The sequence below is a fragment of the Microchirus variegatus genome, assembly GCF_963457635.1.
Source record: "Microchirus variegatus genome assembly, chromosome: 16".
Classification (NCBI taxonomy): Eukaryota; Metazoa; Chordata; class Actinopteri; order Pleuronectiformes; family Soleidae; genus Microchirus; species Microchirus variegatus.
Window position 1 is genome coordinate 19,598,479 of NC_139817.1, and position 22,692 is coordinate 19,621,170.

General features: G+C 40.2%; 2 protein-coding genes across 2 annotated transcripts; both read right to left on the reverse strand.

Annotated features, from left to right (window-relative positions):
• Positions 1–2,005: 2,005 nt before the first annotated feature.
• Positions 2,006–11,071, reverse strand: mak16 (MAK16 homolog). The gene is made up of 10 exons (XM_083902743.1): positions 10,911–11,071; positions 7,921–7,970; positions 7,715–7,824; positions 7,483–7,547; positions 7,132–7,283; positions 6,644–6,698; positions 5,830–5,904; positions 4,186–4,293; positions 4,039–4,104; positions 2,006–2,813 (listed from the first exon to the last, which is right to left on the reverse strand). Exons 1-10 carry the CDS (start codon positions 10,923–10,925, stop codon positions 2,610–2,612), a joined length of 900 nt encoding a protein of 299 aa, XP_083758869.1. The 5' UTR covers positions 10,926–11,071; the 3' UTR covers positions 2,006–2,609.
• A 7,431-nt stretch (positions 11,072–18,502) lies between these two features.
• On the reverse strand, positions 18,503–21,030 carry LOC310938239 (spindlin-1-like; the record flags this gene model as incomplete). The annotated part of the gene is made up of 6 exons (XM_083902724.1): positions 18,503–18,702; positions 19,012–19,245; positions 19,853–20,008; positions 20,178–20,272; positions 20,408–20,456; positions 20,979–21,030. The coding sequence occupies 6 exons, from the start codon at positions 21,028–21,030 to the stop codon at positions 18,503–18,505; spliced, it is 786 nt and encodes a 261-aa protein (XP_083758850.1).
• Between the last annotated feature and the right edge of the window lie 1,662 nt (positions 21,031–22,692).

The following is a 22,692-nucleotide window of genomic DNA, read 5'->3' on the forward strand; positions in this document are numbered from 1 at the left end:
TTTTTGCGAGTGGCTCGGTGTGGGGAGCAGAGCAGTATTTCCCAGGAGAGGAGACAATTCAGAGGCTGGTCCTCTTGAGAGACTGTAACCCTGGTAGTGATTGCTGGAAACTATAATGATGCAGAGCTTTCAGTTCTCATGTTCAGGAGGAATGGTTTGCCTCTTCATGTAATAACTGTCTGACGTAATTACTAATCCCTCCTCTATGTCTCCATACCAACTTGGATCTGCAACTTCTAATCTTAATCAATCTTGGCATTAATATATAAGTTAAATAAATTAGCAATTTTCTGAATGCATTAGTATATTAAATAACATAATGCAATACTGTCATTTGACATCTATGTCAAAACATCTTAAATATAATTGGTATTGGATACCCATGTTCATTTTACAGAAATGTCACATGTATGTTTTTGCATGCAGTGTAAAAATGTTTTGTTATTAAAAAACACAATAGAAGAATTAAAAAGGTGCTATGCATTATTTTAAAGGAACCTTTATGGATATTTAGTATAGAGCCTTCCAGGGGTTTGAAACATCTACTACATCCGTAAGCACAAAACTATATATAAACGAGAAAAGCACTCGGAGAGCGCAGACCTCCGCCAAGGCAGCTCAGTGCCTACGAAATACACCCTGCTAGCGCGCCTGGCTCAGACAGCGAGTGTTGTAAGCAGTGATAGCATCTACGGATCACGCCCCAAATTTAATCACTATTTCTGGTCCCATTGCGGACACTTCCTGAAAATTTCATCCAAATCTGTCCGTGACTTTTTGAGTTATGTTGCTAACAGACAAACAAACAAACAAACTCGAAAACATAACCTCCTTGGCGGAGGTAAAAATGCTAACAGCAATGTGATTTGTGTGTCTCATATTATAAAAGAATAATATTCAGGATACCCATAGGTTGTCGGCACCAACCCCTGCAGGAGAATAAATAGGTAGCCACTGGCCCTTTCCACAACCTGGTTGATGTTTTGCGGTACAACACCTTTATGCTGTGATGGGAGAGATGCACATAGAGAGGGGAGGGCGGCTTCCCTGCTCATCAGCTGCTGCAGGATGCTGCAAGTACTTTTCTCATGAGTAAGGACAACAGGCAGTGTCATTTTTGCACCGATAGAAAGACAAAAGTTGGAAGAACCTGCTGCAAATGCGGGAAGTTTACATGCAAAGACCACAAAATGTACATTTGTAGTCTCTGCTGCACCTGAGCTGGACTCTTACACATGCTGCACGCAGTCACTCTCACTCGCCATCTCTATCCTTTCAAGGTAAGAAAACAGTGGCCCTTTCTCAATAACCAAGTATGTTGTATGTACTTGCATACTTGGTCATTGAGAAAGCCACGGTTTTCTTCCCTTGAAATTTTTTCGCAAAGCATCATGGGGGCTGAATTGATTGACGTTTTAACTGCCCTCTGGTGGACAGACGTGATATTAATAGAAATGTAAATTTTAGCATTTTGTGTTTTGTTGGGCCCATCAAGGATCTTTCAACATATACAAATGACTCGGTGGTGTATATTTTAAATAACAGAAAAATATTCCCCTCGCGACTGAAAGCAAGTGATTTTGAGGCCATAAAAACCCGTACCGTCACAAGGCAGGAGCTGCACTTGTGGCAAGTGCAATGCAGCTATTTATGGGTTGTACTGGCAATTTAAAGTTATTCAAACAAGTAAAAAGCTATTCCTTTTAGGTATAATCTGTTAAATGTTATCCTCATGAATGAAACCATATGATTTTGAAGGAGAAAAAACTTTCGGTCACAAGGTGCAAGCAGTATTAACTTTTTTTGGGCAAGTGGAAATTTGCATTTTAAAGCATTGTCGTCATAAGGAATACAAACTAGAAGTAAATACAGTTGAACCAAAATATGGAAAGTTTACTTCAACCACATGGTTGGTTTGATTTGACATTTTTAAAAAGCTGCATGAGCATTTTGTGCAGGAGAAACAAAACATTACAGAGGACAAAATATTTAGATTTAACAGGAACATACAGCGTATACTGTAAAGATTTATTGACATTCATCATATTACTGTTATGCATAACAGAAATACAACCTTGTTTGAGTCCCTGGGGTTTCTCTGATTACCATGTCACTGCAGCATCATCTGAGAATGTTTGAAGTACATAAACTATCTTTTATTTTACAGGAAGATCATTTCAATTAGGGACAAAAATATTTAGAATCAAACATGAGAATCAGAAACAGCAAAACCACTGAAGAGTTCATTATTGTTGCTCTATTGTAACAGAGAGAGAGTTAAAGAGTCTTGCTTCACGAGAATTTAGTGCTTCAATTCCACTGCATTCTTGCAACTTCAAACATATTGTCATTTAATTATTTAGATCCAAAGAAAAAGAAACCAAGTTAAAAAGTATTTTTGGCGTGGACGCTGGCTCAAGGTCCTGAGTGAACAACAGAGCTCGTGTAATAAAACTTAACGCGTCTGTTCAAACATGAAAAGAACTACCTCAGGGTCACCGTTTCGCAGAGTGATGGAACAACACTGCCTGTGAGTGTGTTTGTGGTACATGCAGGAGCAAGTCCTCCGCTGAGTCTCTGCTCAAAAGTGTGAGTCGCGGCTGACGTCGTTACGTAGATCTGTTCTTGGATTCAGGCTCCGTCTCCTGCTCATACTCTATCTCCACGTATGCCCGCTTCTTCCTTGCCGCTGCACCGTTGGATGGAGATTTGCCTTTAATTTTGGAGGCCTTGGTCTCCACTTCCATCTCCTCCTCATCTTCGTCACTCGACTGACCTTCTTCATCGCTGCTCGTCTTCAGCTTGTTCATGTCCTGAAACCAAAAACCCACAACTTCCACTTTCAAAAATGTTCATGATTCGGCCCGGTCATTTTTTAAACTAAGCTCAAGCAGTGGTTTCTACATTTTGTTTATTTCACCCGATTATTCTATTTTATCAGCCATGAATGAAGGAAAATAAGTTTCCTGAAAAAAAAAAAGATTCACAGACAAGACATGTTAAAGGGTGATGTATCTCCATGGGCCTAAGGGAATTGGTGAGGTTTATTGAAGTACCGTTGGTACTGATTAGGGCTGCAACGATTAGTCTACATAATCAATTACGTCGACTACGAAAATTTGACGACGGTAAACAGGGTTTCCCCCAGTGTATTATAAGCCTGGCGGGCCGCCAGACTTGCTTATTTATTTATTTAAAATTGATTTTTCTATACACCTCGGCTTTTTCTATACCGGGGAACAAGAGCGCATGCGCCCCCAAATAATCCACGCAGCGAACGCTTGTCCAGGTGCCGATTGAAACCCAAGTCACACTATCAAGTTTTAGTAACTTCTTACCAAGATTTAATTTGAGGAAACGAGACTTCCATAAAATCCAATCAGGACCATTTCCTGATTCCCAGGAAATATAAGGATGGGAAACAGCGAAAATATTATGAAAGATAAAATAACAATTATAAAGCTGAGAGTTTTACGTCATAAAAGTGTGTTGGCACAATTAAAACTCGACACAGCCTATTAAGACAAAGCCATACAAGGGTCATGCTTTTCTTTCATTTGAATGTACTAATTTTATGTTATTGAAATATGAATATGAAATATGTATGTAAATGTAAAGAAATGTTATATTAATGTCAAGTGATCATTGAACAGCCATTTGTCTTTTTTGTCCCTCATTTTTATCACCACTGCTTTGATGGACAATATTCGACATTACAGCCATATTTTAGCCTAAAATGAGGTAGTACAGTGTAGAATATTTTCCACCCCGCATTGCTGCTGCTGTTAAAAGAAATAAAATAAAAAGGCAGACAATTCGACAAATTTAACACGTGGGCCTCGACAATCGACTCTCAAAATGTTGTGTAATTCTCATCCCTAATTATTCTAATCATGTTAGTTTACATAAAGAAGCTATGTAAAATATTGATTTTATAAGGATATGCTCCTTAGAAGACATGTCACATTGTGGTTCCATCTTACGAAAAGAGTGGAGAGTGGAGAACATGATGATCGCATTTTGATGTTGATGATTTACCTCAAAGTCACTCAGGTCACTCTCCTCCACTTCTTCTTCTGCCACAAATTCTCTCTTCCCAACATCCTGAAGACAACAGACGTGAAGCATCAGAGGGATGATTTGAGACATTTTTAAGTGAAAAAAAAAATGAGAACAGTCCGTCACCTCTTCATCTTCCTCTTCTTCCTCCTCAGAGTCGGACTCACTCTCTTCATTCTGCTGATCCAAAGCTTTGTCGAAGGCGTGGACGGGGAAATTGTAGATGTCACCATACTGAAAACACACATATTTTCATGACTTCAGGAAACATTGCATTGACTTACATTCATTTCCTGGAGACTTACTCTAAGCCAGCATCACACGCAGTTACAAACACTTCATAAAGCCATGTTTAACTTTAACAAACACAGACATGCTACATACCCACAGAAAGGTCAGAAACATGCTCACGAAACACAGTTAAAACCAGCAGGAGCAGAAAACACTGCAACAGCGTACAGATTGAAAAGCAGCACCGGAGCATCAGCGTGATTACGTGAACAATCCGCTGTCGAGCTGCACAGATTCCTACGGTATGATGTTTTAAAGGTCCCATATATTCCCTATATAACATATAGCAATATAGCATATAACAAGCAAAAGCATTTTTTTTTCACTGAAGTTAAATACTAATTAGTAATTGGCCAGTGAATCTTAAAACAAGCCATGCAATGGTCACATTTAAAAGTAAAATAAATCAACAAATTAAAAAGTGGTAGTGCTCCCTCATCTGGTCAAACAGCCCTTTTATTTGTATTTTTTTTAAATAACTAAATAATGGGGTGTCTCATTACACAAGTGTGATCCTGCACTGATTTTGAGCCAGCAGGTGAAATAACCTGGAAGCTATTGAGCTATAATGGTCATATTTTACTGTATGAAATGTATTAAAAAAAAAAAAATAAATAAGAATGAAGAAAATAAAAAAATGGAAAGAAAAGGTGTGTCAGGAAGTACAGCAAGTGTAGTCTACGTGTTTTATCCCCACATAAAAATAATGATCTTTATGAAGAGGATGGAGTACAGTCGGGATGAAGTGCAGGTTATCCGAGTAGATCTAGATGGTGACGGACTCTGAAGAGCACAGCGCACCTTTCATTGTTTTCACTCAGTGGTCTCAAATCTTTGCAGAAGACGGTTTAGCGCTGCATTTAAGGGAATAAAAGATGCATCAGATGAGCTGATCTCTTTAGTTAAATGCTCAAAGAGAGGGAATGTTCTCTGGTGTGAAATGAATGTTGCAGGGAGTTCATAAACTGCTCCGTATACAGCCAAGTTTCGCTTTTGCGCAAAGAGACTTTCCAGTGTTTAAAAGGTGCTGTTCCACAGTGTATTCACTGCGTTTCGGCCGCCGAATTATCAGTGCATTCCTAAATATAACATATTTATGGACAAGAACAATGTAACCGTAATAATGACGCATTTGTGACTTGGGTTTCAATCGGCAACTGGACAAGGGGACGCTCATCTGTTACATGGGGGTGCAGTGCCCTTGTTCCCCTGTTTAGAAAAATCTGTGGTGTATAAAAAAAATTATTTAAAATGATAAATAAGCAACGCTAACCCTGGCAGGGGGGGGGGGGGGCAAGTAAAGTCTGACAGTCCCATTGGCCAATTCAGCAATTCCGTTAACGCGGAAATCATAGGGCCCTACACGAGTGTGCATGTGACAGTGAGTGGGGTTGATAGATGATGACCGACTCTAAAAATGAGCATAAAATGAGAATGAAGGACATGAAGTATTTTTTACAGCGTTATCAACAAACTCACCGTTCCCTGTTTGAGTCTCTCCAGCAACTCCTTCTCGATGGCGTTATCCAGCTGAGCAGCAATCAGAGCTTTCTCCTACAAACATGGGACAAAGAGGCAATAACTTTTTGAAACTTGAAGGTAGGGCTGTAATCAACCAAAGAAACTCTTGGTCGACTAAAGCCCTGACATTTCGACTAAAATTTACTAATTGGGGGGTGGGGGGTGCTTTGCGGGTGTGGCAATGTCTTAGTCTAATGTACCCGCAGCCGCACAGGTGCTGTGCAGGTACATTAGACTAAAACAGTGAAATATGCTAATAATTCTGATAAGTTCATACTCAAAACATAGCTTAGTGTTTTTAAATGATATGTTTGTAGTAGAGCTGTGAAAAGCAAACTGTCGCTTGCAAAGTTTGCATTCCACTTTTTTACCGTCAACTACTTCTGAAAAATGCTGCTGATGTCTTTGACATGGATGTGACAGAAGGACTGACTGTAGCCTAAAATGAAAAGCTCAAAATTTACATCTAATTAATAGCAATGCTAATCTGTCTGTCTCTCATTAGCCACAGAGTGGACAAAACCAAAATAGTGGAAAACAAGGGGGGTTGATATGGTGTTACCTGTGAAACACAGGCGCTCTAAAACACCCCTATTACCACTTGGTACTTTCCTCCTAATGAAATTCACTATAAAAAATAATAATAATAATGTTTTTTTTTTTATTTAGTCGACCAATCACAATTTTGGTCGAGTCAGTCGACTTTGACTTTACAGCCCTAATCGAAGGTGAGGACATGTTCAGACCGAGACATTTTGTGGCATCAACTCACCTCTTTCCTCTTCTCCCGCTGCTCCACCTTCCTGTTCAGAGGGACCAACTTCCTCCTAAAATCAGTCAAGTCAAAGTTTTAGTCAAACTTAAGTCTCAGGGCTCAGAGACTGAAGTGTTTTTTTTGTAATTCAAACTCTTTTCATCACTTCGCTCAGAACTTTGCATATTCATAGTTCTGCTCATTTAAATCTCTCAGGCTTCAATATATATATTTTTGATTTAGAAAATGAATCATTTATCATGTGTGACTTCTGTGAAACATTAAATAATTGGATGTCACAGCTTCCAATCCAATGCTGAAGTCTTAATGTCGTGTGTTCAAATACAATGACCACAAACCAAACTGATTAAGTTTCAATGATTTCTTTGTTTTATGGAACAAAGAAAACGTTCACATTTATATTAATCGATGATCAAAATAGTCGACTTACTTAGTAATCAATTAATCGACTAATAGTTTCAGCTGTAGATTAGTGATCAACTTACTGTCTCTTGAGGACCAGCTTGCGCATACGGATCAGATACTGGGTGATTTTGGTGAATCTCTGTTTACATTTGTGTCGCAGGAATCGAGGCCAGTATATTAGATTCTCATCTATCTGTTCCAGAGCTTTCTCATAGTTCTTACTGAGCTTCACCTGCACAAAGAAACAAACACAACAAACAAAAAAACATTCCATTAGTAAAGAGTTTATTCAAAAAGGTCAAGAATTCACTGTTGGGTGACAGCTGCAGGTTTGTGGAAGAACATGGAAAAATAAATTATTAAAAATGGACTGTTTGTACATGTTTGGTCAAACTTGAACCTGCCATGTGTTCTATTTAGTTAAAACTCACCTTCTCCCACATTTTGGCAGGAAAAGCAGCTCTCTCAATCACCTTCATGTAGAGGAAACACTGACCTGCAGATATAACAACATTTACATTCATCTTTTCTCCTTTTTTGATCACAGCATTGTCAGTTTACATCAAAATTTAATGTTCATGCAACTTGCAACGTCTGTGCCATTTCAAGGAGGCAAACATCAGAAACTAAAGTGTTTTTGTCCATGGTGTGGACAGGTCATACCTTTCTCCTCTCTGATGGTGGCATACTGACTGTTGGATAGTGGACAGGACGAGCGGTTACACAACCCTGTGATGTTGTATTCATTACGACAGAAGTTCTGACTCTTCGTCCTAAGGCAGAGGGCAAATATGTATTAATACATGCATAATCAATAACTAACAGAGCTGAATGGAATGAATGAGAAGCAGATTCCATTTTCAACTTACTTGACTTTGTGGGAGCAGAACTGTTTGTTGCCAATAATGTCCCAGATAACCTGCAGGGGCAGAATAATTTAACTGTTTAGCCACACAAGTGTCCCACAGGGCAATATCTGACTCGACACTGAAGGACATTTCCTTTATATTCTGGTGTTGAACAGGCTGTTTAATGTTGACCCAACTTACAATAGTATTGAAAACTAAGCTGCAACAATTAATCGATTAATAAAAACTAGTGCTAGGCATGTTAACGGCGGTTAATCATTTTTATTGTCAACGTTAATGCACATTAACGCATGCCGCTTTCCATGAAGACCAAGACGCTCGTAATGTCATGTTTACGTGCCGCGGCAACAGAGTCCAGGCACCGTTTACCAGTTAGCTCCTTTAGCACCGTTAGCATGCCTACAGTCGTACTGGAGCGATCTGTTTATTCAACGAAAAGACAGATCGCAAGACAAATAACCAGCGTATCTGTGTACTGCATACGTGTGCCTCTGTTTTTTAAGTTTAGCGTTACTTTAGAGACTCATCACGTTAACATGACATCAGAGTAGGGGGTGGGTCAAAATACCGATTCAGTGATATGTCCTTCCTTGTACATGATAATGAGTTTTACTCGCCAGCCGTCACTACTTCTCACGGTGGCGCTGCTCAAAAGAATGAAGAAAACAGGGGCAGGAGTTACCCGACTAAAGAAGAGGGAGTTTATGGTGCGATAATTGCAGAGAAAAACAGACCGAGAACCATCTTAGCACAGACAAAGAGACTGAGGACCATCTGAGCACAGACCAAAAGACCAAGTGTGTTTGGTCCCTTGGTTCGGTTTGTTTGCGTAAGTGTGAATGTGATCTCGGTACTTTAGTGCGCACCAAATCGACCGGTCAGAGACCTGCCTGAAGGGGTGATCTCGGACTGCTTTATCCGCCCTACTTTGGTACGAACCTGGTATGAAAGCAACCAAACCAAATGGGATGAAATGGTCTAGTTTAATGCATTATGGATATGAGATGCAGGATAACCCCGGACTTCCACCGGACATGCCAGCGCCTTGGAACCTTAACGCCGCAGCTCTGCGCCGCTGGTCTAAAGATTTGCTGCCCGGATGTACCACGTGATTTTGCTGCAAGGTTTTACAGCTATACAGACCCCTCAGGCTCCATTCAAAATGTGGGTTTTTGAAGGACAGTTGTGGTCAGTTCAGAGTTCGGATAGCGTTTATCATGGGTGTGATTTTTCCGTTTATAAATGGAATTTCGTTTTTTTCAGCCTGAAAATGAGCCTCACGTGAATCGGGGTTAAAAGATTTGTTTTACGTTCCACGGCACTGGAGTGTCGTAGCGCACCTACAGGGGAACTGGAGCGGTCCGTTTATTAAAGGAAAAGAGCAGCGCTACAAATAACCAGCGTACTGCGTATGTGTGCCTCTGTTTTTAAAGATTAGCGTTACTTTAGAGACTCATTTTAACAATCGGGGAGTGACGTAAACATGATGTCACTGGCATCTTTTTCCGGTCAGTTGCCATGGAAACGCGCCATGCGTTAACGTCGTATAGTGCCCAGCACTATATATTATAAATAATTTTTTATGATTTATCATGTAATATTCGTGAAACATTTAGGTAACCAGTAGGGCTGCAAGGTTTTTTTTGTTTGTTTTTTTAACAATTAATACAAATTTAAATTTGTGAATATTGTCTGATTTCTTTGCTCCATTTGACAAAAAAAAACACATTAAAACTAGGTTCCAGGTTTCTTGTTGTTTTTTCTCTGTCCAAAAAAATTAAATCGATTCTTTTTTGGTTTCTGCCTTTGTCCATTGTACCAGTAAAACAAACAGTTCAAACGTACCTTGGTCCAACAACAATAAAGAATTATATTCTATTCTATAATGACCATTACAAGACATGATGTTTCTATACCAAACATGAATAAACTGTTAAGAATTAAAATTAACGTTAAACAAATGTTGACGAAATTATATGAAAATATAATATGAATTATTATTAATATCTTTGTTGAACCCATGAACACAAGAAGTGAGAGCGTGCATAAGTTAGCAGGACGTTTGATATTCGCTGGATATTCGTTTTCGTTCTATAGACATTTTCTCAATCAACAAATATACATTTACCCATTCTGATTGCTGTAGTAGTTGCCAATGGTGGACAGCTACTTAATACAGGTGAAGTTTTGTTGATATTAGCCATTATTGTGAAACAATATGAAATTAAATATTTAAAAAAAATCAACAAAAATCAACAAATAGACGTTTTCCCATTCTGATTATTGTAGTAGTTGCCAATGGTAGACAGCTACTTACGACAGGTAAAGTTTTGTTGACATCTGCCAGTATGTTGACACAGTATGAAATGAAATATTTACCTTAAGTAGCAGCCTACCATTGGCAACAAGCCGGCTACGACAAACAGACGATGGAAATGTAATTTCGTTGAATAGTTGCCTACCATTGGCAACTACTACAGCAATCAGAAAGAGAAAATATATTTTTGTTGGTTTTTGGTGATTTTTTTTAAATATTTAACTCCATACTGTTTCACAAGAAGGTGAAGTTTACAACAAAACATCATCTGTAGTAAGTAGCCGCCTACCATCGGCAACTAGAATGAGAAAATGTCTATTTGTTGATTGAGAAAATGTCTTTCGAAAACGAATATCCAGCGAATATCAAACGTACTGCCAACTTGTGCACGCTAGAAGTGAGCACATGTGTTGAAAAGTGAGAACGTGGTGAGACGATTAACAAGACACCACCTGTTCATTTAACATAGCATTAAATGTTAAACTATAAAGCAGTCGTTATACAATCCACGGTTGCTACATTGATAGAAGTACGGTTATGGTCGGTTACTCGTTCCCCTGGACATCGAACCATCAGAGGGACATCAGAAATATGTGTATTAATGGTTTGTACCGGGAAGCTAACGTTAGCTAACATCAGACGTAGCACGTTCGTATTCATGAATCACACTTACGTCGTCGTGCTGCATTTTCGCTTCTTCGTAGAGATAATCCTAGTCACCACGGAAGATGCTGTTGGTTTGAAGAAGTGTTGAACTATTTCAACATTAAGATATAATGACGATAGAACGGATTTTTTTGGTGTGTGAGACGCCACATGTGCGCTCTCTCACAGCGCTTCCATCTTTGTTTCTAACACTGGCCCCTCCCCCTTTAGTGAGTCTTCTTCTTCTAATGGAATTTCGGCAGACTGTTCGCAAAAGAGCGTAATGCTGCCCTCCACAGTAAAGACTAAACAGTCATCTTAAATTCTCACATACAACCCAGTATAATGAAGGAATGTTATAACTGCTTTTCCAATGAGATAGATGTTCCGATATGCTCCAAAAATGGACTTGAGAGAACTGTTAAACCCACATCTGATAGTTCTTTGAACAGCTGCTGTCTTTCGCGTTTATATTTGTATCAGACAAACATAATATGTTGCACTGTTTCTAAGACCACCCTGATTTACACTCGAGACCCCCTGAAAGCCTCAAAGGCAAAATTTGAGGGGGGTCTAAACTATGGCTGGGCGATTAATTGAATTTTATTCATGATTTCATGAAAAAAATCCATATATTCTGGGAACTCGAGATCTCGACTTTCCCAAAAAAAAATCATATTTTTCTTGGACAGCCGAGATCTCGAGTTTCCAAAAAAAGTTTTCATATTTTTTTGGAAACTCAAGATTAAAAAAAAAAAGTGGTCCTTTTTTTTCCTCATGTCACTTCGGAGGCTCTGTAATTTCTGGCTGTTCTTTTAAATTATATTTAAAGTTGAGTTTTGGTGGTTCAATAAATACTCAAGTTTTGAAATCAATAAATATCGTGTCTATTAACCATGATTTCAATATCTGTCAAAAATAATTGTGAGTAATATTTTTGCCATAATCGTCCAGCCCTAGTTTAAACATGTTACAGTGTAATTGAAAAACGTGTTTTTATTCCTAAAGATTTTTTTAATTTCAGTTTTACATATATGATCTACATACATAATACACTTTGCATGCTTTCTTATCTATTCTGCATTGTCTAGTCGCTGTATAATGGTTTTTGTTTCATTTTCGTAGTGTTTCAAAAAGTCATGTAAAATAACATGGTCGCGGGCCACTGTTGCATTGCCGCTGTTAGCAGCGAGATGCCATGTTTCTTCCGGAGCCTGTAAGGACAAATGCGAGAGAACAAATCAAGCGTCTCTTTACTTGTAGATGAAGTCCCGCCTCCTCTCTCTCCGCTTCGTCTGCTACGGCCGCGGTAGCTTTCCCTCTCCCTCGCCTCACGAACCTCATCTGCTGACACGGAGAAAGACAACGAGGACGACATTTGACCAGCTGCGGATACCGTAGCGCTCAGGGAAGGGAGGGGTGAGCAGAGGAGCAGTTCTTTGTTGTAAATTTCAGCCTCTCCTCTAGATGGCACTATAAACTACTTACTTCACCTTTAAAAACGGTCGCGGACTAAATACTGCGACCGCTGGCCGCTGTTTGTGTAACTCACTGCTTACAAAAATCTAGATTTGTTTCAGTAACGAGCATGCTACTCCCGTGTTCTCCACATAAAAAACATTATAATCGAAGAAAAACGATTAATGCGCCGCACGGCGCGGCGTGTATGTAAATTCCTATGCTAGAAAAACACATTGAATGCACCTGTGGTAGGGAAGAAAAGGGAAAAAACATTATTCGGCCTTCTCTAAAGTTATCAGCTCCCATTCCTAAGCACAAGCCTAAACAATTCAGGACCTTGTGTGCCACAACTATCTAATCTTAAGGGCCTTGGGGCACTGGCTCAAGACTGTTGTCTACTGACTCGCCTCTTCAAATTTTGCTCTGCCTGACCGGACGGGGGCAGATGGGCGCCGAAAACGGGGGGAGAAAAAAAAAAAAATAATGTTTTTTTATATATACTACTTTTTTTTTTACCAGTGCCATTACTACTATTATTTCGAACTATCAAATAAGTCCACAGCAACATAAAGTCATAGCAAAGACTATTTAATAATGCAGAAGCCTTTTTCTGGGTGCCTGGCTCGTTGCTCTGTACCTGCCCTCTGTGAGGGGGTGGGGTCAAGAGGCCTGAATCTGACTGTGACCGTGACTCTGAGACGAAGAAAAAGATTAATTGACACTGTATCGGAATTATGTCCAAAAGACTGAAGCCATCCGGCGCCAAGGAAGGAAAAGAAGGAAAGAAGAGGTACAGTAATGTCAATGTGATGAAGTGCATGAAATGAATAGTTTAATGCATCGTAATGACCGTTGTTGGGTGTTAGCTTGCTAGCTTACTTCGGACTATAGCAACATTCTTTAAAGGGACAATATGTAGTATTTATTGGTTTATATTACCCAAAATCCACTTTTGTATACATATTATGTGCTCCTGCATTGTCTAGTCGCTGTATAATATTCTTTGTTTCATTTTCTTAGTGTTTCAAAAAGTCATTTAAAATAACATGGTCGCGGGCCGCGGTCGCATAGCCACTGTTAGCAGCGAGACGCCATGTTTCTACCGGAGCCTGTAAGGACAAACGCGAGAGAACAAATCAAGCGCCTCTTTACTTGTAGCGGAAGTCCCGCTGTTTTTGTGTGTGTTTATCTGCGTCATTACCTTGTTTATGAAGCCCTGAGGTTTCGTAACAAACCGTTCAGCCATTGCTGAGAACGATGTGTTTATCGTAATCTCGGGGCTCAGCAAGATCTCTGAAAATCCCGTAATAGTTACGTAAACTGCGGTTCTCCTGACCAACCGATTGTCCTGCTCCGGGCACTAGTCCGGGCACATCCGGTTGCGTGCATTGAACCGCAGAAGAAGAATAACGTCCGTTGTGGAGGTGTTTCACGAGCGACAGTGTCTTCTGACTCTGGGTCTGACTCTGGGTCAAAGTCATAAAAGGGACTGCGGCGGGGAGTCATGATGAAGCTATTTTTAAACATTGTTAAAACAATGTTTTGATAATGAGTAGCAGTGCATCCACCGTTCCAGAGGGGGGAAGCTGCGCTTCTGAGAGCTGGTGTGCTGAATAGTATTGGCCAATCACAAGACTCTGTCTTCTGGGGGTCAGAGTTCACTCTGAAACATCGCGGCTGATGAACAGCGTCAGAAAAGAGGATTTCGGCTCGTTTACAGCAACTAGGAGGTTTTTGAACTTGAAAACAAGTTAATATATGTAAGTAGACCTCCATAACTAACATATATGTGCAACAGGACCACTCTATGTGACCTTAAATCACATGTGTCAAACTCAAGGCCTGGGGGCCAGATGTGGCCCGCCACGGCATTTTATGCGGCCCGCGGCCTCATTAATTGGTCTTAAAAATCAGTGTTAAAATAGGTCTATGCTGCTTTAAGGCGTGTGTTGACCATAAACTACATTTCCCATAGTGCATACCGATTGCGTTACCCACAAAGCTCACAGTGTATCATTGTATATGCATCGTGCGACAAGTGAAACTGAACAAGTAATAAATACAGAAAGTTATTTAGCAATATGTTACGGAGTAGTTGGCTTTATTTTACATTATATTTGGTAACATTTAGTTATATGTATTCTGTATGGCAGTTACCTCTGGCCCTTTGAGGGTAACCATTATGCTGATGTGGCTGTCACATATACTTCTCTCTTCAGATGCACTTTTAAAATATTTCAGTACCACCCTTGAAAAAACCTTGAATGCACACATGCAGATTCTGTGTGATTGTATGAAAGTCGATTGTGAAATTGACTGCTGCGATGCAAGGGGGCGCCAGCTAAAATCTTGCCTAGGGCACCAAATTACTCAGGGCCTGCACTGGCCAGGGGCCTCAATTGTAAAGGTGTGTGTGTGTGTGTGTGTGTGTGTGTGTGTGTGTGTGTGTGTGTGTGTGTGTGTGTGTGTGTGTGTGTGAGTGAGAAACTGTGTCTGTGTGTGTGGTGGGAGTGTGACTGGTACTAGCTGAAAGTCAGAAGCTAGTCAGAAACTTAAGCCTGAGAATATTAAAGGCTGTCGTTTTAAAAATTATTTTTGCTTGTGTGCAGATGAAGCAAAAAATAAGCGAGAATCACCAGTGAAAAACAACATACATTTTAATTTTTTGTAAATAGTATGAGCATTTCACTACTCTACAACATTGGCATCTCTAGTTGGCACTCAAGAGACAATCCACCCAAAAACAGAACTCACGGCCACCATGATGTCATGTTCTGTCCTTTAATAGAACCCCAAAATATCAGAAACACCAGCCTCTGACCGGAGATATAAACGTTAAATATAACCGGAGAAATAAAGGACGGGGGAACCAAATAAAAGGCACCAAAAGCCACAGAGGACAGAATCAGCTGAAGAACTGAAAACTACACAGACATGCAACACACATTGATTTACACTGAGCTATATAGGCATGCAAAAACACAGCTCTGAACAGGGGCTGCTTCACACACAGACACGCGCGCACACACACATACACACACACGTGAGATTTCCATGACTTCAGAGGACATTGAATTTGATTGACTGATTGATTAACTGACTTACATTCATTTCCTGGAGACTTACTCTATCCTTAACCAGAATTAATACTGGCCTAATCCTAACACTGACCCTACTCTCAACCTAACCTTAAAATAAAGTCATTTACTTTATGGGGACTTGCTTGTTGTCCCCACAAGAAAGACAGATCTCCATGATGTGACTGTCCATGTCAGTTTGATTTCACCCTGATTTCCCACCGGACACCAGGAGGCTCATTACAGCCCAAACATCCTGCCATTTTCACCCTGAAGAGATGCATTGTGGGAAACACCCAGGTCATATTGCCCTGCCTTATCACACATGGCTCAGGTCAGAGGTCACCTCTGTGTGTGGAGAAGTCGTGAGCCTCCCCCTGAAGTTTAGTTATGTGATTCAGATGGAAATGTTTTTTCTGTTCAGTTGTACAACATCAAACATCTGGCAAAAAAAAAAAATGTTACTATTACTATTAATACATTTCAGACTCATTTTCTGATAATCAACTAATCGATGAGTCATCAAGTTTGACTCAAAGTAGGTGGTGATTCCTACTCTGGATAGTCTGAAGATCAGTATCCATACGTGTACATACATGTATATATATACATATATACATATATATATATACACACACATACATACATATAAAGAATCCAATGCTGTGAGTTCAAAGAAACTGTATTGTGATGTCTTTTTATGGGGAAAAAATGTATTGCAGAAAAGCAAATAGATTGTCTTGGGAAGAGATCAAAAATGATTAAACACTGGATGTCCATGATGTTCTTATCTTCACATGTTTAGAACCCTGTGGAACAACAATCAACATTGGAATTGGATGAGTTCTACGATACCATACTCTTTAATTCAATCACAACAACTCTCATTATTTTCCATACAAGGGTCTTATCATTCCAGAACCTGAAGCTGTGAATTTAAAGAAAAAGGCTTTTGATTTGATGTTTGAAGAAAGAAAAAAGATGGATGTGCTCATTTGGATCTTGGAAGCTCCAGAGAACAAACAGATCTTCATCCAATGGAAGTCAAATGTTCTCAGACATAAACACCGGCTATGTTCTTAATGTGCACTGTGTTCATCTTCAAAATTAGGTTCCAGAATCTTAAGCCAAATCTAGACGCTACAATCAGCCAGTTTCACTAAAGAAAAATAACAAAATATGGAGGAACTGCTCCAACTGTACACAGACTCAAAGGGGGGATGTGATCCAGTTTCTTTAAACATTTAGATTCAGACATTGCTTTTCGGTGGTCAGAGCAACTAAGAGAAGATTATTTGTGATGAATATGATGTTAAATCATGGAGAGAGTTTCTTCCTGAAGAACGAAATATGCGATTGGCAGGGACTTTCAGTCGTCAGTTATGAGATCAGATCAGATCAGTTTAAAGTTCCTCACGACGGAGAACGTGCAGTCCCCACTGGACAGAAGAGAAACGAACCAAAGAGACCACGATGGAAGAGAATAAGGTGCAACTTAACTTTAACCCCCATATTTTACATTTACATTTTTACAGGCAGTTCTTTGAATAATAATATATATTTTTTAAAGACGGCTGTAATCATGTCTAAGTGTTTATTAAAGCTGAACAAACAACTGAGGTGGAAACTGAACAACACAGTAAAACAAGGCAATGATGCAAAACAAATAATGAACATCTATAAACACTTATGAACAACAACATCATGAGTCATGTTCTGATATTAAAGGGATATTTAAGGTTTTTTTTTTTAATTACACAGAAACAGCCTAAAACATGGCTGCCAGTGAGAACACAAGGAAAACAGAAGGTCAGTGTCCAATTAAGTCTATGATATCTTTATACGTTTGCTGCCAAAGAAAACAGATAAAAGCACCAAAGTCAACTGCTGCCTTTTTTTTAGTAAGTTTGAGTCTTTAAAAGTTAAATCTGAACAAAGAATTTCATATTTTTAACTTACTGATTTGGTGTGGGGGAGTGAGAGGTTTATAAAATTCAGTTTCCTGCCAGAAAAGGCTGTGTAACATTTTCTAAAGATATCATAGATTTACACACACACACACACACACACACGCACACGCACACGCACATGCACACTACCTTCAAAAAATCTGAACTATCCCTTTAAAATCTGATCCAAAACAGATGAGAAAATAAAATGCAGAACGAAATTCAATAAAACTGAATTTCAACACTTAGATTGTTCATATTTCTTTTCTTTCCATTTGTTATTTTTTTCTGATAATCTTGTTTTCAGTTAATTACAATTAAATTAGATTAAACTGCTTTATATTCTATTAAACTGAACATGTTTATAAAACAAGGAAAGGTTTAAGTATGGCAATGCTTAACGTGGCATCATCTTAGTGATTCCATTTCCTGTCAATACTTTTCTGGAATCTTTTTGGCACAAATATAACATTTTTAAAACCTTATAAAACAAGTTATCGGTCAATCCTTTATGTTGAAATTTAGGGAGGCAAAGCAGCACCAGAAACAAGGTCAAGCAACAAATCACAACTCCAATAAAAGAAAGAAAGAAAAGAACAGAGAACGCTGTGTTAAAATGAATGTATAAATCAGTTAATGATGCGATAGATACATCTGGGAAATGTAGAAATCAACACACGAGAAAGAGAAATGAAAAGAGTCTACATCCTCTGGTTTCTCCAGGTTTTCAATCGTCATGTCTGTTTACGCCTTGAATGAAAACGCAGATGCCCGATGGAGACCACGTCCTGAAGTCACCATCCCTTCATCATCCTCGGCACAGTCGGACATGAACACCTCCCTCATCCTCACCCCCACATGTCGGAGGTTTCAAACAGTCCAACATGGTTTCAGGAAAAGGTGAGTGATTCCTTTCTGTTGATGGTCCTGGTTTCAGATTTTATTTTTTTTGGGTCTCAGGATTGAACTGTAAGGGCTTTGACTTTGTGTTGTTTGGGAACCGTTGGCATCTTCTCCTCTGATATTATCTGTCCACAGATATACACAGGCAGAGGTAAGGGGGGGGGGGGTATGTTTATGCTGGATCTGGGCAGGAAGTCTTTCTGGCATGTCCTAGACAAGAGTTCTTGGTCTTAGGAGGTCTTGACCAGGTCATAGACATAAATGTGAAAGTCGTCATCAAACTTGATGAAGTAGACGGAGGGTTTGGCCTCCACCTGGTGGATGACCATTCCCGAGCGCTTCCCGCCATCTTCTTTGGCATACTCCACCTGTTTGCCCACCAGACTGTCAACCACCTCGCCGGGTTCTCGCTCCGTCGTTACGTTGTCGTCTACAGACAGAGAAGAGCAGGTTAGTGGCCTTTGCTGCAGCTCGTGGATGTTTACATGTTCTTTTGACTTTAAAAAAGAGTCCAGTGGCCGTATGTATAAAAGACTGCGGACAGGTATATCAAGTCCCAGCACGCTGAAAAAGAAGAATTTAGCCAAGAGCAAGATTGACACTACGTAATGTTGAAGGTGAGAGCCGTACACATTGTTCTATTTAACGGCTTCTCCTCTGCAATATAACTTAACCTCTGCCTGGTTGTAGAATGGATGTCATTAGAAATAAAAATGACTTAATGAATTAAGTGACTCACTTGAGTCAGGCATGATGCGTAGGTCTCCTTCCTTGTAGTCGTCCAGCAGTTGGTACATGTATAGAACTGGGTCTTTCTCGTAGGTGATGTAGAACCAGCATGTCATGATGGGAGCCCGAGCCAGAACCATCCCCCTCCACTCCTCCTTTGGCCCATCCTCTGTCTCAAACATGTGCTCCACCGCTTTACCAATCATCGTGTCTGCCAGTAGTGAGTCGCTCACGAGGGCTGGAGCTGGACCAAACACGTGGGGGTTAGGGTTAGGGTCAGGACACGTCGGTGTCTAACTAATCAGTTACCATGATGTTTATTACTGCTGATGAATGAAATATATATCCAATTAAAACTGGTGTATCCCTCGCAGCGAAACACAAGACAATATGACGGTCACAATAGTAATGTCCTTATAATGAGGTCAAAATCAACTCAAACAAGCTTCCGTAAAGTCCTGTCCACCCAGAAACTCCGAATACAACATTGTGAGCACCAATAGTTTTTGCTCATTTCCCTTTTGAGGCTCTGTAACATGGCAAGAGATGGTGCATATGTACACTTTGTGTGCTCACTTCATGCGAGTATATACCTGTACTGGTTGTAGGGTTACACAAAGGTTTAAGACAATAGTTTGGTTTTCTTGTCATGTAAACACATTAGTCTTAAGCTAGTCTTAGTCAGAATAACATACCTGGATAATGTAACTCATAGTCGGATTACTCTTGCATGCATAAACTTAGTCAGACTATGACCATAGCTCGATTGAACTGCACATGCAAACATACTGACAGTAGATTCAATTGGGAAGATAAATCCGTACTTCTTAGTTTCACCAGATTAAACTCACCCACTCTGTCGGGCAGCACCTCCAGCCCCACCACCCGCTCATCTCTGTACAGCTCCAGGCCGTAGACACAATCAAAGCCATCGTATTTGATGAGAAAGAGGGAGGGGTTAACAGGAACTTGGTCCAGGACTGTCCCCTTCCACTGAGATGACTTGCCTAAGAGGAAGCAAAAGGGAAAAATGTGAGACTTCTTCCCTGAAGGAACAGTGTTTGTGCCTTCAGGTGAGACACTGGAACAAAAACAAAGAAGAGCAACTGGTTGGTTGCTATAATATATAACAGCAGCAATACGAGATGGATGAACAGACGGATCAATGGTACTTACTGCCCTCCTTCCAAATGTGCTGAATCCTATAGCCGACTATGCTCCTCTTGGGTGTAGCCAGAGTCTTATTAGGACCAACGCTGGTCCTCTGTTTCCTGAAAGGGGCGGGCAGGTGCAAAGGTAAACAAAACAGGAAAAATTAGGAATTAGAAAAAAAAGACGCATGAAAGAGAAGAGTTGAACAGATACGAGGAGCAGAAGAGATGAAAAGAAGTTCAAAGATAACTCACTTGTGCGAGTTCTTCTTCTTCATCATGTTTGCAGACACACCGGAATGTCCTGAAACACAACAGCACTGGTTTGATGCATTGATGCTAGTTTCCAGATTTAAAGGCTAAGTTGGTTGAATGTAGTTTAAGATAAAGGGTTAGTTCAAGTTTTACAACCAGCATGGCTGCCAGCAGAGCCACAAGGTCTAATCCACTTTAGCAAAGGTTCACTATATAAAATGTTTGCTACGTGATGTCACTGATAAGTGTTTGTGTGCAGGAAAGTAAGTGCCACAAACGTTGGTTTCTAGCCAGATCAATAAATAAATAAATAAATAAATAGCACCTAACATATGGAATTCATCTGGCGTAGATTTGATGAGGTGTGACCTGTGTTAAATGGCTAAAATCAGTTAGTTCTTCTGTCCCTGTCAGTAGCCATGTTTTCACTGAGAGTGACCTTCTGGTTTTATGGCAGTCACAGTCCAGACAGCACTAACTAGATGTCAGTTATTTAACGTCAAAGCTGCAGCAGATCAGTAAAAAAAAAAAGTTTCCTCTTGTCAATCTGCTTATGTCAGAGTGAACTCACCACCATCTGCTCGTGGCCGGGGGGCCGCTGGGCTCTTGAATGGAGTCTTCATTCATCCACCTGTAAAGGGCAGCCTTCGCTGCCTGTTCAAGGCTAATGTCGATGCGGAGTGTTTTGGTAGGACGGATGCAGGATGGAGGGAGGGGGCGGGGAAGGGGGGGGGAGGAGGAGGGAGGAGGTGGTGGGAATGAAGGAGCACCAGGAATTAGGCCGGGCCCTGGACAGGCTGCATACAGGCTGGATACAGACCAACCCCGGGAGCCTGAAACTGCACCTGATGGATACGATGATGGAATGATGTGTTGAGCCTGAGGAGGAAAAATTATCAATGATCAATAATCAGCCTGATGATTTTACCTGCATGTTAATTCATGTTACATTTGTCTGCAAACAATGAAAAGGGTCACAATAAAACTAGAAATAACATGAGAATTTTTACCATCTGTGTTTTAGTGTAGCAATGCTAATGCTAGCAGCACTGTAAATAAAGTCAAAATATTTTAAACTGTTTAAAAAAAGGAAAATATATGTTTGTGGGTGGGCGACATACAAATGTGTTTATTTAACAAAATATGTTAATTCTTTTCCTAAATAAAAGGCATCCGTTCATCCACACTAAAACACAATCCTCGGATTATTCAAACTGTAATGTTTCCACGTCTCTGAACTTGTGACAGCGTTTTTTTAAAAGAACATCAATTGATCTTGAACGTTTGCCTCACCAGAGCAGTTCAGTGTCGCTCTATCCGCCACACGAGCTACAACAACAACACTGTTGTTAAAGAAAGTCAGGGCAAACAGTGACACCGTAATCACAAAGACCAGATGCTGTTTGAGGTCTTAATCCATAATCAAATAGGTTTCCAAAAACCGCAGCGATCTGATAGTCATAAGAAAGACTAATATTTGATATCTCAAACTTATTATTACTGAATCTCCAGGTTCTGATCATCTGACCACATGACAGGAACATCGTTGTGGAACTCTGGAAGTCTGAGTCCTCAATATACCAAAGAGTTCACGTTCAGTTCACAAAGTTTTATATCGTCACCCTGTTAAAATAATCGGCTAACACATTTTCTCAGGTTCACCACTGAACTCACACACTTGACATAGGCCATCATCTTAAAGGGGTAAAATCACATGATCTGAACAACTGAGGATGTAGGCGATTTTACCATAGGTGGCCAGCGTCATGAGGAGATGATGTAGGCCAAAACATTTTTTTGACAAAAAACGACTTAGTCGAGTGTGACAATATTTGCACAAAACTGAACTCTAAATTGACTGTAGGTGTGAATGTGAGAGTGAACGGTTGTTTGTCTCTATATGTGGCCCTGCGATGGACTGGCGAGCTGTCCAGGGTGTACCCCACCTATCGCCCAATGTCAGCTGAGATAGGCACAGCAACCGCCGTGACCCTCCGGTGGAGGATAGAGCGAGAGATAATGGATGGATGGATGAATTTAATTTAATTTAACCATCTTCACCTTTAAAATTGGATTTTAGACGAGTCTCTTTGCGCAAAGTGCTGTTCCACAGTGTACTCTCTGTGTTTCGGCCGCCGAATGTTCAGTGCATGCCTAAATATAACATATTTATTGACAATTGATACAACCGTAATACCGACGTATTTGATAGTGTGACTTGGGTTTCAATTGGCACCTGGACAAGGGGGGCCCTCGCCAATTACATGGGGGCGCAGCACCCTTGT